Source organism: Stenella coeruleoalba, assembly GCF_951394435.1.
Source record: "Stenella coeruleoalba genome assembly, chromosome: 7".
Lineage (NCBI taxonomy): Eukaryota > Metazoa > Chordata > Mammalia > Artiodactyla > Delphinidae > Stenella > Stenella coeruleoalba.
In genome coordinates, this window is record NC_137153.1 from 69,595,127 (window position 1) to 69,609,626 (window position 14,500).

At 41.9% G+C, this 14,500-nt stretch overlaps 1 protein-coding gene across 2 annotated transcripts in view; it reads left to right on the forward strand.

Annotated features, from left to right (window-relative positions):
* Positions 1-14,500, forward strand: part of LOC307189514 (histone-arginine methyltransferase CARM1-like) — a 288,148-nt gene that overhangs the window by 198,748 nt on the left and 74,900 nt on the right. For both annotated transcript variants that reach the window (XM_079927678.1, XM_079927677.1), the window contains exon 5: positions 3,817-3,927. In XM_079927678.1, coding sequence (XP_079783804.1) covers positions 3,817-3,927 — 111 coding nt within the window. The remainder of the gene's footprint in view (positions 1-3,816; positions 3,928-14,500) is intronic.

The following is a 14,500-nucleotide window of genomic DNA, read 5'->3' on the forward strand; positions in this document are numbered from 1 at the left end:
AAAAAAAAAAAGCGTAGAGCTGGAGGACTTTACTTAGCCTGGGAGGGGAGCAAAGGCTAAGGAAGTCTTCCCTGAGGGAGAGCTGTTTGAGATCTGAAGGATGAGTTGATGTATCAGCCAGGGTTCCTGCAGGAGAGGCAAGGCACACCCAACAAGGTGTTTTAGAAGAGTTAAATAACAGGACCATTTACAATGATGTGGGCAGAGTACAGGGAACCAACACGGTACGGTGAAGCGCCCTGGCACTACCAAGAGTGGGGACCTGTTATCACCCCTTGACCTAAAGGGGGAGGGGGAAGGGGAGGTTACTGGAAACCTGAGAGAATAGTCATAACTCTAAGAGATGGAAGCCCGGCAAGGGCTGTGGCCTTTGGTAGAGGGGACACAGCCAGTCCATGGAGACCCGGGCGGGAGGAAGCCAGGAGAATAAGTCTTCTGACCGCACTGTCCTCACTCCCTCTGACCTCCTGTTGTCTTTTCTCTTGGGCGATCCTGGCCAGAGGCCAATAGCGTGGAGCCATCGGAAGTGTATAGAGTGTGGTGTGGTCAGATTTACATCTCTTCACAGTCCACCCTTTCCTCCCATCTTTTGCTGCACAGAAGGATGGCCATGGTGCTACAGACAGCCGAGCGCTGGGTACTCATCCAGCTCTGCCCTTTACCAGTAGCGTTACCTTGGGCTGGAAACGGTCTCTCCAAGCCTGTTTCCTTCTCAGTACAACGGGGACATAACTATGTACTCTCCATCCCAGCGGGGCATGAGGATCAAATGGATAGTGTCTGGGGAACGTCCTTTGGAGACTGGAAACTGCTTTACACGTGGAAGAGGGTCTTATTACTCTCTTTTTGCCTCTGTCTGAGGTGAGATACTTTTCCTTAGGATAAGAAAGTATAACTTAATGTCTGCCAAGGTCCTCAAACATACCCAGTTCTGTGATGGCCTACCAATGGTAGAATAAAACATGGGCTCAATATAATCTTCTGTGAGGACAAGAAAACGTGATTAGAGGCAGCTCCAAGGCTTCCTGAGGTGCCAGATAAGACGGTGTAACATAATTATGTCCTGTCTTCTCCTAGTCTGGGAAACCCCAGCTGGAAAGGGCTGAAAGAGTGTATTTCCATTAGAGCCTAAATACTTGCTTGGACTTGTTTGTTTTTCACCAGAGAATGAATTCTCAGCCTTCCTCAGCTTTGTTTCCAACGTTTCATGGCTTACATAGACAGGGCAAAATGTCCCTCCCTCTCCTCTCCCTCTCCTACAGGCCCCAGACTGAAAATTCACTTGTTAACTTTTTAAATATACACACAAGCGGGAAACAGATGGCATTATCTGGGTAATGCTAGCAAAAGATCAGATTCTTTTTCAAGGGCTATGCTCTGTTTTGAAATAGCCAAATGAATAAGGTTGTTTTGGCTTGAAATTCGTTATTGAAATAAGGTATTTGCACAACAGTTTATAATTTTTCGGCTCTTCTCTAGGTAGGGTCTGGGCCTGTCAATGCATCTTCCTACCAAAAGGCCTAATTTGGCAAAAAGCTGAACCGTATCAGCCTTCCTCCCATCTCTGAATTTTTCTCTCTCTCCCTGTTCCCACTGTCTGCTGTCTCTCTCCCAGTGGTAAAATGTTTCTTTGGTTTTTAGTCTGCAGGATCAAGAGAAGTGAAAAACACTGCTCTAAGATGTGCTTCATGACACCCTAATAAAAGAGACAAAGTGTTCCCTTCACACATTTCTAGGACGACTGTCACCAGAGCAAGCAGGTGCAATTTCTATTGTATCTTAATTTTGTATCCATGTTTTGGACTGAGCATAGTATCTAAGGTATTATATTTTTAAATTTATTTATTTATTTTTGGCTGCATTGGGTCTTCGTTGCTCTGCACGGGCTTTCTCCAGTTGCGGCGAGCAGGGACTTCTCATTGCAGGGGCTTCTCTTGTTGTGGAGCACAGGCTCTAGGCGTGTGGGCTTCAGTAGTTGTGGCACGCGGGCTCAGCAGTTGTGGCTCGCTAGCTCTAGAGCACAGGCTCAATAGTTGTGGCACACGGGCTCAGCCGCTCTGCGGAATGTGGGATCCTCCCGGACCAGGGCTCGAACTCATGTCCCCTGCATTGGCAGGCGGATTCTTAACCACTGCGCCACTAGGGAAGTCCTATTATATTTTTCATTGAAGAACGCTCTGGAAACGTTCTTCTGGACATGGTGCATCTTTTTAGGGGGCCATGGATTGCACTCTCCAACCTACAGCCTCCTCTCTCTAGACAGCAGTCACGGGTGTTCTTGCAATAAATCCAGGACCATGTGAAGATGAAGTATTTCCTAGGGAGGATGAGGAGAAGTGAATGGTGGTATTTCTAAAAGTATAGACAGCCTGACAGCAAATTCCAGAGACTGGGTGACATTTTAAATTAGTAATGCTCCTAATTATCCAAATCCTAGGAGACCACATGGAATACAGCCACAGCTCTAGGATTAATATAAGTGAGCACCGTGAACCCATTACTAACAGCATGTTCTCTTAGAATAATGGCACCGTATCTGTGTCAGCACAGTGTGATACTGCAGTTAAAACACAGATACGCACATGCACAACCTCTGATATTTCCTATTTTTTGGAAAAATTTTCCTACTATCAAAGTAAAAAAAAAAAAATATTGTAAATTTTCCTGAAAAAAGTAATACTTTGTTTCCTTGTCATTCATTGCCTATTGGTCTTGCTGGGTTAAAATATCAGATTTATAAAAGTGAAATTAAATAATCAACATGTGATTTTATAGAACATGAGCTTGGAAGGCAGAAGTGCCCAGATTCAACTCCTGGCTCCCCTACTTACTGCTAGGTGAACTTGGGCTCATTCAGTGTCTCTGATTTTCAGTTTGTCATCTCACAAGTGGCCATCATAATGCTATCTATTCGTACATTTATTGTGAGGATTTAGAGCCAAGTGAAATGCCTTGCTCAAAGCTAGTGCTAAAAGATGCTAAGAATAAAAGTCACTGATGAGACAGAAATACAGGAGCCTGAGATTTCAGTGATCAGACTGAGCTGCAGACCTCAGCTTCAGCTGTGCATGGGGCCAGGGCCCCAATCCATACTGTCCTTCTCTTCCTCGCAGCATGCAGGTCCAAGTGTTGGTTGGTCCCTTTGTGCCAGTGAATGGTGGTCTTTCTGATTGAAGTCCTAGGTCTGAACACAGAGAATAGAAGTTTCTGTAAATTCTATGTGTCCACTGTCTTAATACCCTCCTACCCTCCATATAAACCTCCCCAACTTTTTGGAGGGGGCCTAAAAAAAAAAGCACATATCTCATGTTTGGATTTTTAAAGACTGTCTTCAATTTTTCCTGAATATATATACACACACATATACATATAATATGCATATACGTATGTATATATGTATATCATGCTAAACATTATTTGAGACAGTTTTCATTTTGTTCACGCTGACAGGTAGGGTAAGCAAATTCATTCATGACCCACTACTTTTCTTGGCCCTAAACATCCTAAAAGTAAACCATGTTACAAAGAAACTGTAGTAATAATAACAATCATTTGAAAAACACCAATTATACACTAAGTGCTTTGTACACACTTCATACTAATCCCCACAGTAAACCTTAAAAGGTGGGTATTATTGACCCCATTTAACATAGGAGAAAAAGAAGTCTCACAGAGATTCATAACTTGGCCAAGGTAAGACCACTTGTAAAAATCAAAGCTAGTACTTTGATCACAGTGCTCAAAGTTGGCATGATGCCAACAGCTAAGCTCCGGTTTGTGTTTTCACCCCTTTTTTGTCTTTTCCTTTCCTTCCAGGTTGTTCTAGATGTTGGCTGTGGATCAGGAATACTGTCATTTTTTGCTGTACAGGCCGGAGCTCGGAGAGTCTATGCAGTTGAGGCCAGTTCAGTAGCACAATATGCTGAGGTAAGTGGTTGTATTTTTACAGCAATTACTAACTAGGTCTTCAGTAAACTTCAGGAGACTAAGTGATGGACCTTTCACGTAGGTCATTTTAGAAGAATTTTTGTTTTACCAGTCTGATTTTTTTTTCCTGTTGGGATGTTACTCCTGAAAGAGCCCGCCTTCACTGTAGTGATGGATATGAAAACAATTATTTTAAAAATTTCTTCACGATACTAAAATTATAACAGAACTTTCTTGGGCCTGGGGGAGATGAATGCTGTCTTATCTTTAATGACCTACTGAGGTGAGGAGTCAGACATCCCTGGAGCTAGGTTTATTTTTTTTCTTACATGCTGTACTGACAATAACCGCACCACTCACTTTAAATTTCAGTTTTGGTTTAAGGGACTGTTGCTACGTGATTGTAGTTGGAGCATGGGCAGATGTCTGTGCTTCTTTTTCAGATTTCAGGTTCTGATTAGAGGACAGGGAGATGCTTTGTTTTAAATATGGTACTCCATTATCCTTATAAAATGTGTACACATATTGGAGAATAAGTCAAGAGTCAAGTAATAATAGCTTTCAGTAATATTTGGATGTAATAACAACCCAGTCGAGCTGCAGAGCCGGATGTGTGTGTGCACGCACATGCACAGGGTCATGTGCTTGTCATCCACACCTGGAGGAGGCCTGCATGGAAATGAGGGACAGAATGGCAGATCGAGAGGGAAGCCTGGCAGCTGCTTCTGAGGAGCATCCTGAAACTTTCCTCCAACCTGGGACAAGTGCTAGCTCTGAGTGATGGTTGGGTTTGGATTGAATGACCCGGAAGGGGCCAGAGACCAGTAGACAGTATGGCATGTTCGGAAGGAAAGACTGCCAGGGCCTGATGGCTGGCATGTTCTTACACTCTCTTCTTCCAACAAGTCTTGGATAAAATATTTTTGGTCATTTGCTTACGTACCAATTCTTAAGAGTCATTTTTATTAACTATTAGGTGCACACAAAAGAATATTTGTAAAATGTGTACATTTTAATATTTGAAAAATGTGTACATTTGTAAAATGTGTCAAGAATAACAATACAATGAATGTGTGTCCACTACGTCTTTTTTTTTGGCCACGCCACGTGGCTTGCGGGATCTTAGTTCCCTCACCAGGGATCAAACCCATGTCCCCTGCAGTGGAAATGTTGAGTCTTAACCACTGGACAGCCAGGGAAGTCCCAACTATGTCTTTTAAGAGATAGGCCATTAGCATTTCCATTAAAGGTTCATGTGTCTTGTCTTAATCGTGTCTCTTTTCTGCCCTAAATAGAGGTAACCACTATCTTGAAATTTTGTTAATCACGTTCTCACTGTTCTTTATAGTTTTACCGCATATGTTTCTGTCCCCAGAAACATATCCTTTATGAACTTTCCATAAATGGAATCGTAATGTATGTATCCTGTAATTTGCTTTTTTCACCCAGCATGATGCTCCTGAGGGTCATTTTGTTGATGCATACAGCCCTTGTTTATTCCTCTTCAAGTGCTGGATAGTGTTCTATTATATGAAACGCGCAGTGCACTGAGCTGTTGACGGACTTTGGATGGCTTCCATTATAAAAGTATTTTTATGAATATTCTTATACACACTCCCCACTGCATCTGTGCTGGAGTTTCTCAGTATATACCCAAGAGTAGAATTGTTGGGTAATAGGGCATGTATACCTTCACCTCTGTTCTGTGATGCCAACTTGTTTTCCAGAGTGGTTGTTCCAATTTTTACTCCCTGCAGCAGTTAACGAGACTGCCATTGTTCTCCAACTTTGGCAACACTTGATATTGTCAGGCTTTGGAATTCTTGCCAATCTGGTGTTTATTACATAATTGTGGTTTTAATTTGTATTTTCTACTCACTAATGATTTTGAGTATCTTTGCACAGTGTTTGGCCATTTGTACTTTCTCTTCTGTGAAATACCTGTTCCAATTTTTTTGACAGTTTTTCTTTTGACTAATTCATTTGTAGAAATGATTTCTATATTCTGGATATTAATTCTATTCAGTTATACATGTGAAAAATGTCTTCACCCAGTTTTGTACCTCACTTTTTCTCTTTATGGAGTTCTAAATAAGATTTAAATGTGGAATTCTAAATAAGAAAAGAGGAAGGGCTTCCCTGGTGGCACAGTTGTTGAGAGTCCGCCTGCCGATGCAGGGGACACGGGTTCGTGCTCCGGTCCGGGAGGATCCCACATGCCACGGAGCGGCTGGGCCCGTGAGCCATGGCCGCTGAGCCTGTGCGTCCGGAGCCTGTGCTCCGCAGCGGGAGAGGCCACAACAGTGAGAGGCCCGTGTACCGCAAAAAAAAAAAAAAAAAAAAAATGCATTCAGGGCCAGGGATGGTTAGAATCTTCTCAAAGCATGGCTTTAAGGACAGCCTGGTCCCTCCTGATGGAAACCATGGCTTCTGCCGCGCTCCTGGCTGTTGCCATGGGTGTCATGAGATGTCCCCCCGTGGGCCAGGCCTTTCACCCTTGCAGAGGATGATCTGCACCAGCTCTTGGTTTCTGCTTCTTCTGCTGACACTCGTCTGTACAATTTGTGGGTGGCAAAGGAGAGTGTAAGCAGCACACGAAAGATTTTCACTCCAAGAATAGGCCTCAGTAGCCTCTCGGCACACAGTACGTGGTGCTACTTTCCACCTTTTCATTAGTTGGTAATTGAACCAGCAGACATTTAATTCTTTTCTCTGGAGTCTTCATTAAATTGCTCAGAAAATATCAAATTGTAACAAGAAAGAAAAATGTATAAATTTAACTACCATTTCCTGTCCGTGGATTCTTCTCATGAAAGGCTTCTGGGCTTTAAGTAAACAACGTTTTCAGCTTGCATAGAATTCAGTTTCAGTCGCATTCGGTGGCTCAAACTGATTTTGTAAGGGCTGACCTCAGATGACTAGATGATGCGAATGACTCCTTGTCTGCAGGGCATGCACATTTAGTCATTTTCTGCAGGATGGTCATGAACCTGCCCAGGTACAGCCATATGCTTTCACCCTGGGCCACATCTGACATTTCTGGGTTAGTAACAAGAGATCATTCTTGTTCAAGTAACAGGGCAGAACTAAAGATCTCCCGTGGGTTCCCAACCCATGAGCCTGCCCACCTCTAAAGGGCAGCTATCTCTTGCTCTTTTTTTCTTTTCTTATTATGAAACACAGAGCTGAAGCCCTCAGATCGTATAGACCAAATGGGGAAAAAAGGCATTAATCCAATCTATACATATATATATATATATATATTTTATATATATATATATATATATATATATATATATATAGTCAAGGGGAGGCTGTTTCTTAACTTAAAATTGTGCACGGATGCATGTCACGTGTCTCCATATAGATGGTAAATTCCTTGAAGGGCCAGGAGATTAAAAGACTATGAGGGTAAGCAATCATGAATAGATTTATGTGTTGTAGTCAATTTAAACTTACAACAAAGCTCTCTGGCTCTTAGATTTAACAATGTTCGTAATAATTATTGGGCCACTTAACAATTAGACTTTACTAGCACACAGTTCCTAGATATGCTTCATTAGGAAGACTTTTAAGGAGTCAGACCAAGTATTTCTACGTCATGGGTGGTGGAAGTAAAGGCAGGTGGCATTGGAGCTATTGTGACGCTGCCTTTCTAGACCTGCTGGATTCATCATCTAGGGCTGCTCTGTCCAGTATGGTAGCCACTAGACGTGTGGCTCTTTACACGTAAATATAAACTAATTTTTAAAATATCTTTATTGTAATATAATTGCTTTACAATGTTGTGTTACTTTCTGCTGTACAACAAAGTGAATCAGCTATATGTATACACATATTCCCATATCTCCTCCGTCTTGTGTCTCCCTCCCACACTCCCTATCCCACCCCTCTAGGTGGACACAAAGCACCGAGCTGATCTCCCTGTGCTATGCGGCTGCTTCCCACTAGCTATCTGTTTTACATTTGGTAGTGTATGTATGTCAATGCTACTCTCTTACTTCGTCCAAATTAAATTTCTTAGTCGCACGAGCTGCCTTTCAAGTGCTCAGTAGACACAAGTAGCTAGTGGCTGTCATATTGAACAGTGAAAATACAGAATATGTCCCTCATCAAAGAAAGTTCTAGTGGGTAGCACTGATGAAGAGGACACAGGTGGCCATACATCACTTTTCTGGCATGTGATGGCCAGGCTGGTAGCTGTGTTCCCTGCCAGGTATTGGCAGCCATGGCCAGGTCAGACTGGTTTGATGTTAGGTGAGGCAGCCCTCCCCAACCCCTCTTGCTCTGGGCATTGTTTATCTTTCCCTTATTTATGTGTAAGATCTGGCATAGAACAGGTTCCCTAGGAAACAGACTCTAATGCACAGATTTGCATGCAGGAAGTTGATTGCAGAAGGCTCTCAGGAACCTGACCTATGAAGGAAATAAGATAGAATTAGGTAGAGGGGTTAAGCTGAAAGGTAGTTGGAATAAAGGGCTCAGGCAATCCCACAGGGAATTCTTGAGCTGGGGAAACCCATCAGAGTTGAACCACCTGAGGCAAGGGCCTTTATATTTCACATTTTTAAGTATACACTTCCTCAGGAAGGAGTGTGACTTTGGGTAAGGTGGCTCTCTTGGGCCGAGGGAAGTTCGTAGACCAAAATTCAGCTGAGAGGCATCATCTGCCGGCATTTTCAGCAGCTGGGAGAATGATGCCTTGGTCCTGAAGGATCTTTATGGTACGCCACAGCAAGCACTACAAAATCAAGATGCAGGATCCTAGCTTTGATCTGTAGACAGGAAGCTGATGGAGAATAAAGATCTAATAGTAAATCAAGGAAGAGGGTTGAATTGGTGGAGCAAGTGGGATGATACTGAAAGCACAGGCAAGACCACAGGGTAAATTTGTTACATGTGCTTTAGGGGTGGGCAACACTGTTCTAGAAACTCAGTCCATCATCTGATCTGATGTGCTTTGTACTATTCTAAGGTCTGTGAGGACACAGAGTACATATAAGATGTGATTTCTCCCCTCAAGTAGTTTGTCATCCAATTGGATTTCACACAAGCGAGATTCTTACCATAGGACAGTGAATGCCAAGTGCATCTGAATGGCAGAGACGAGAAGTATCACCTCAAGGAACAATTCCCATCAGCTGGGCTGGTTACGGAACCATCAGAGAAGAGTTGCAATCTGACTTGAATCCTTAAGGATGAAGAGAAATGAAATGCTCCTCTTCTCCTTTTTCACCTCTTACAGCCAACAATGAGATTTTTTAAAAACCCTTGGATTTTTATGGGATTCCTCACCTTAAATATGTTGATAATCTCTTCACAAATGCTTTGAAGGCCATTTGTTGAAAAGGTACTTCTAATTTTTAATCTTGAACACTAGAAAGACTGTATACTTTGAAGTTTTCTAATGTGAGTTTATCCTTTGAGCTAGTATTTTTCTCTAATTTCTTCAGTGTCTCCGATAGCTAACTTCTCCATTGTCACTCTCCCACAGACACCAAAAGCCTGAGTCACCAAATTCCATCCAGCCCATCAACATTTCTTTGTTTTTGAACTGACAATAAAGTTAAAAGGTGGCAATAGCTAACCTGTTAAGGAAATAATAATACACATTTTGCATAGTTGAAGTTTTAGAATTTAGGTTGCATTTCCACATCTATAAACTCATAGTTCTTCAGGAAGAGTTTTTGAGGTGCTTGGAGCAGATAATATCATCTCCACGTTACAGATGAGGAAGAACCTTGGAGAAGTTAGGTCATGAGGATGGGACATGGCTCATGAGACCCAGTCCTTCAGTGCCACCTCCTTCTTCAGCATCCAGGTAAGCAGTGACTAGTGGTGTCTTTGGAGGTGAAGAGACGAATGTGTTTGTCTAGAAGCTGGAGCACTTACCCCTGTAGATAGTTCATACAGGAGCCAGGAGGAAAAACATCTTTTTCTTCTGAAGAAATCTATTGTGGGGACTTCCCTGGTGGCACAGTGGTTAAGAATCCACCTGCCAGTGCAGCGGATACGAGTTCGATTCTTGGTCCGGGAAGATCCCACATGCCTCAGAGCAACTAAGCCCATGTGTCACAACTACTGAGCCTGTACTCTAGAGCCCATGAGGCACAACTACTGAGCCCGCGTGCCACAACTACTGAAGCCTGCACTCCTAGAGCCTGTGCTCTGCACCAAGGGAAGCCACCGCAATAAGAAGCCCATGCACTGCAATGAAGAGTAGCCCCGGCTCACCGCAACTAGAGAAAGGCTGCACGCAGCAACGAAGACCCATCACAGCCAAAAATAAATTAAAAAAAAAAAAGTGAAATCTTTTGTGAAGCACTTAAACAGGCAGATAGGTCTGCCATGTAAGAAGGAAACCTTCCTCCATTGGCAAAATCAACTAGAAACACACTTAACAGAGGAGCAGTTTAAAGTAGTCCACGTGGAATGCCACCCCATTTGCCACAAAACCCCACCTAGGAAATAACCCTTCTTGTAGCTGGATTGGTGATGGATGAGGCAAGAAGGCGACTTGGGAGAGAATATTGATGCCTCTTCATCTCACTCAGTACTCTCTTTCCAGTAGGGGAGGCACTAAACACCTTTGCCAGGATTAGAATTGATGATGCAGGTTCTGGAATCACACAGTGTGGGGTTTTATCCTTGATCCATGGCCTAATGGCCATGTGACCTTGACAAGTGTATTAGTTTCCTAATTGCTGCTGTAACAAATTAACACAAACTCAGTGGCTTAAAACAGTACATATTTATTACCTTACAGTTCTGGAAGTCAGAAATCTGAATGGGTTTTATGGGGTAAAATCAAGGTGTTACACAACTGTGTCCTTTCTGGGGGTTCTAAGGGAGAATCCATTCTTTGCCTTTTCCAGCCTTTTAGAGGCTGCCCACGTTACTTGGCTGGTGGCTGCATCACTCTTACTTCTGAATCATCACTTCTTCTCTGACTCTGACCCTTCTGCTTCTGTCATATAAAGATCCTTGCAATTATATTGGCCCGCTAGGATAATCCACGATAATCTCTCCATCTCAAGACCCTTAATTTAGTCACATTTACAAAGTCCTTTTGCCATGTAAAGTAACATGTTCCCAAGTGTTCAGGGAGTAGGATGTAGACACTTCTGAAAGGCCATTCTGCCTACCATCCCAAATTACCTGATCTTTCTCTACTTCATTTTCTTCAGCTATAAAATTATAGGTAATAATAGTCCCTTGTGAAGATATTATGAGAATTGAATGAGAAAATCAATATAAGCATTAGTACAGTGCCTGACATGCTCTAGCTATTGTTATCACCGTCATGGTTATTAGCAGTATCATTATGGTGTCTCATTTCATCCATGTCTCTGTACAAATCAACTGAACGGATATCATAGAAGAGGAATGCCAGGCACAGTGGGAAGCATGGGGCCAGGCAGAGCATGTTTTTCAAGAGTGTGTGTTTAAATTGCATTTTGAAATTTCCTTATTAGTCCTTTTTATTTTTTTGAATGTTTCAATAAAACTATTGATGAATACTGTAATGTAATTTTATTTAATGTAATTTTAGTTAATTTTCATGTGTCAAGTTATATCATTCTTCTTTTTATTTTTCCTAATCTTTTAAAAATCTAAAAACCATTCTTAGCTTGCAGGCCATGCAAAAAAGAGGTCATGGGCCAGATCGGCCTGTGGGTAGTAGTGGTGACACCTGGTCTAACATAACCCTAATTCATTAAAAAAAAATTTGTTTTAGTTGATTACCTAGTGTGTATCAGGTCTTACGCTAGCCACTGTAATGGCTAACAAGATAGACATGGTTCCTGTCCTCATGGAGCTCATGACATAATAACCACACATATATAATTAGAAACTGTCAGTAGTTGTTGAGAACCACTGGAATTTTGTAACATCAGGGATGAAACAGCCCCTAAAATGTATTTCCCACAGTGTTTTTGAAGGATGCATCAAGGAGACCCTTCGGGGGCTGAATTAGAGAGGGAAAGGAGCTTGAACAGCAGCAGTGAGCCTACCCGCCCCAAGCCTCCTAAAGTGAGAGCAACACCCTCTTTTTACAATGATGGATAAACGTTATTACATCTAATTTAGTAAATAGCCAGAAAGACTAAAAGCTTAATAACAAATGTATTCTGCATTCCATTGAGACTTGGTTAAAAACAACTTGACTGTTTTTTTTCTTCCTTTCACTTTTTAAAAAGTTTGCTTTTATTTTTATCCTCAATTTTCTTTTTTTTTCAGTTTTATTGAGAAATAGTTGACATACATCACTGTATAAGAATAAGGTGTACAACATGATGGTCTGATTTACATATATTGTGAAATGATTACCACAAGAGGTTAGTTAACATTCATCATCTAATATAGATACAATAAAAAGAAAAGGAAGATTTCTCCTTGTGATGAGAACTCTAACAATTTACTCTCAACAACTTTCCTATATATCATACCACGGTATTAATTGTAGTCATCATGTTGTATATTACATCCTTAGTACTTATTTATCTTATAACTGGAAGTTTGACCTTTTGACCACCTTCTTCCAATTCCTCCACCAGCCCCCCACCTCTAGTAACCACAAATCTGATCTCTTTTTCTATGAGTTTGGTGGGGTTGTTCTTGTTGTTTGGGTTTTTCTTTTAGATTCTACATATAAGTGAGATCATACAGTATTTGTCTTTCTCTATCTGAGGCATAATGCCTTCAAGGTCCATCCTTGTTGTCACAAACGGTAGGATTTCCTCATTTCTTATGGCTGAATAATATTCCATTATTTATAGATAGATAGGTAGATAGATCACAACTTCGTTATATAGTCATCCATTGATGGTCACTTAGCTTGTTTTGTTTTTTGGCTATTGTAGATAATGCTTCAGTGAACGTGGACATGCAGATATCTTTTTTTTTTTTTTTTTTTTTTTTGCGGTACATGGGCCTCTCACTGCTGTGGCCTCTCCCGTTGCAGAGCACAGGCTCCGGACGCGCAGGCTCAGCGGCCATGGCTCACGGGCCCAGCCTCTCCGTGGCATGTGGGATCTTCCCGGACCGGGGCACGAACCCATGTCCCCTGCATCGGCAGGTGGACTCTCAACCACTGCGCCACCAGGGAAGCCCCAGATATCTTTTTGAGACAGTGGTTTTGTTTCCTTTAACCCCCCCCCCTTTTTGCTTGATTGAAGCATACTTGATATTTTTAAATTGCACACACACTTGAAGTGTATACATCTTGAAGAATTTGATGTATGCATGATCCATGATACCATCACTAGAACCAAGTTACTAAACATATCCATCACCTGCAAAAATTTCCTTGTGTTCTTCTGTTTTTGTTTTTTTTTGATAACACTTTACATGAGATCTATCCTCTTAACATATTTTAAAGTACACAGTGCTGCCTTGTTAAGTATAGGTGCTGTGTTGTACAGTAGGTCTCTAGAACTTACTTATCTTGTATAACAGAAACTTTATACCCATTGAAAAACAATTCTCCATTTCTCTCTCCCCTAGCAACGCTGTTCTATTTTCTGCTTCAATGAGTTGGGCTGTTTTACATACTTCATGTAAGGGGAATCATACAGTATTCTTCCTTCTGTGATTGACTTATTTCACTTAGCATTATGTCCTCTAGCTTCATTTATGTTGTAGCAAATGGCAGGATTTCCTTCTTTTTTTAAGGCTGGATAATATTCCATTGTATGCATATGCCACATTTTCTATTGTGAATAACGCAGCAATGAACACAAGTGCAGATATATCTTCAAGGTCCTGATTTCACTTCTTGTGGATATACACTCAGAATTGAAATTCATAGATCCTACGGTAGTTGTATTTCTAATTTTTTGTGGGAACTCCAGTTTTCCATAGTGGCTGCACCATTTTATATTCCCACCAACAATGTATAAGGAGGGTTCCAATTTCTCCACATCCTCACCAACTTATTTTTTTGCTGTTACTTGTAAAAAGCCATCCTATTTAAGGTGATGTCTCATGGTGATTTTGACCTGCATTTCCCTGATGGTTAGGAGAGCAATACCCCTTTTATCTGTTTTACTTACTGGGTTTCTGGATCAACTTTTATTTAAAGAAGGGTCTGGAGGCTAAAAGAAAACCTTCTGAAGCTGATGTCCAATTCCTTCAAATTCCAGAGGGGGCCTAGATAAGTAAGGGTTTTGCCCACATCTACAGTTGCCTTTCTTCTGCTGTGGGAAACTGTCCTTAGTTCCAACATTGACGCGTCTTCATATCTAAACCATAACCCACGCAGCTCCTTAGCTCACTTTGCAGCTTCTGAAATCTACTTTCCTTAAGACAAGAGTCTCAGCTCACAGCCACTCACCTTCTTGTCCCTCTCTTCCTTCCTAGCAGCCCCCACAGTGCAGAGCTGCTGTTGGCCCCCATTTCAGGGCCAGTTTGATTCTGGCCGTGAGAAGAGAGAAGCAGCGTCTTTGCAGAAAGTGTTTGTTGACCTGAAGCATTTTTCTGCGGTGGCAGCTACACGTTTTAGGGGAATTGTGATTTAGGCTACACGTTTTCTTGACAAGCAGAGCAGGGAAGGTGGTACAGACTGTAACTT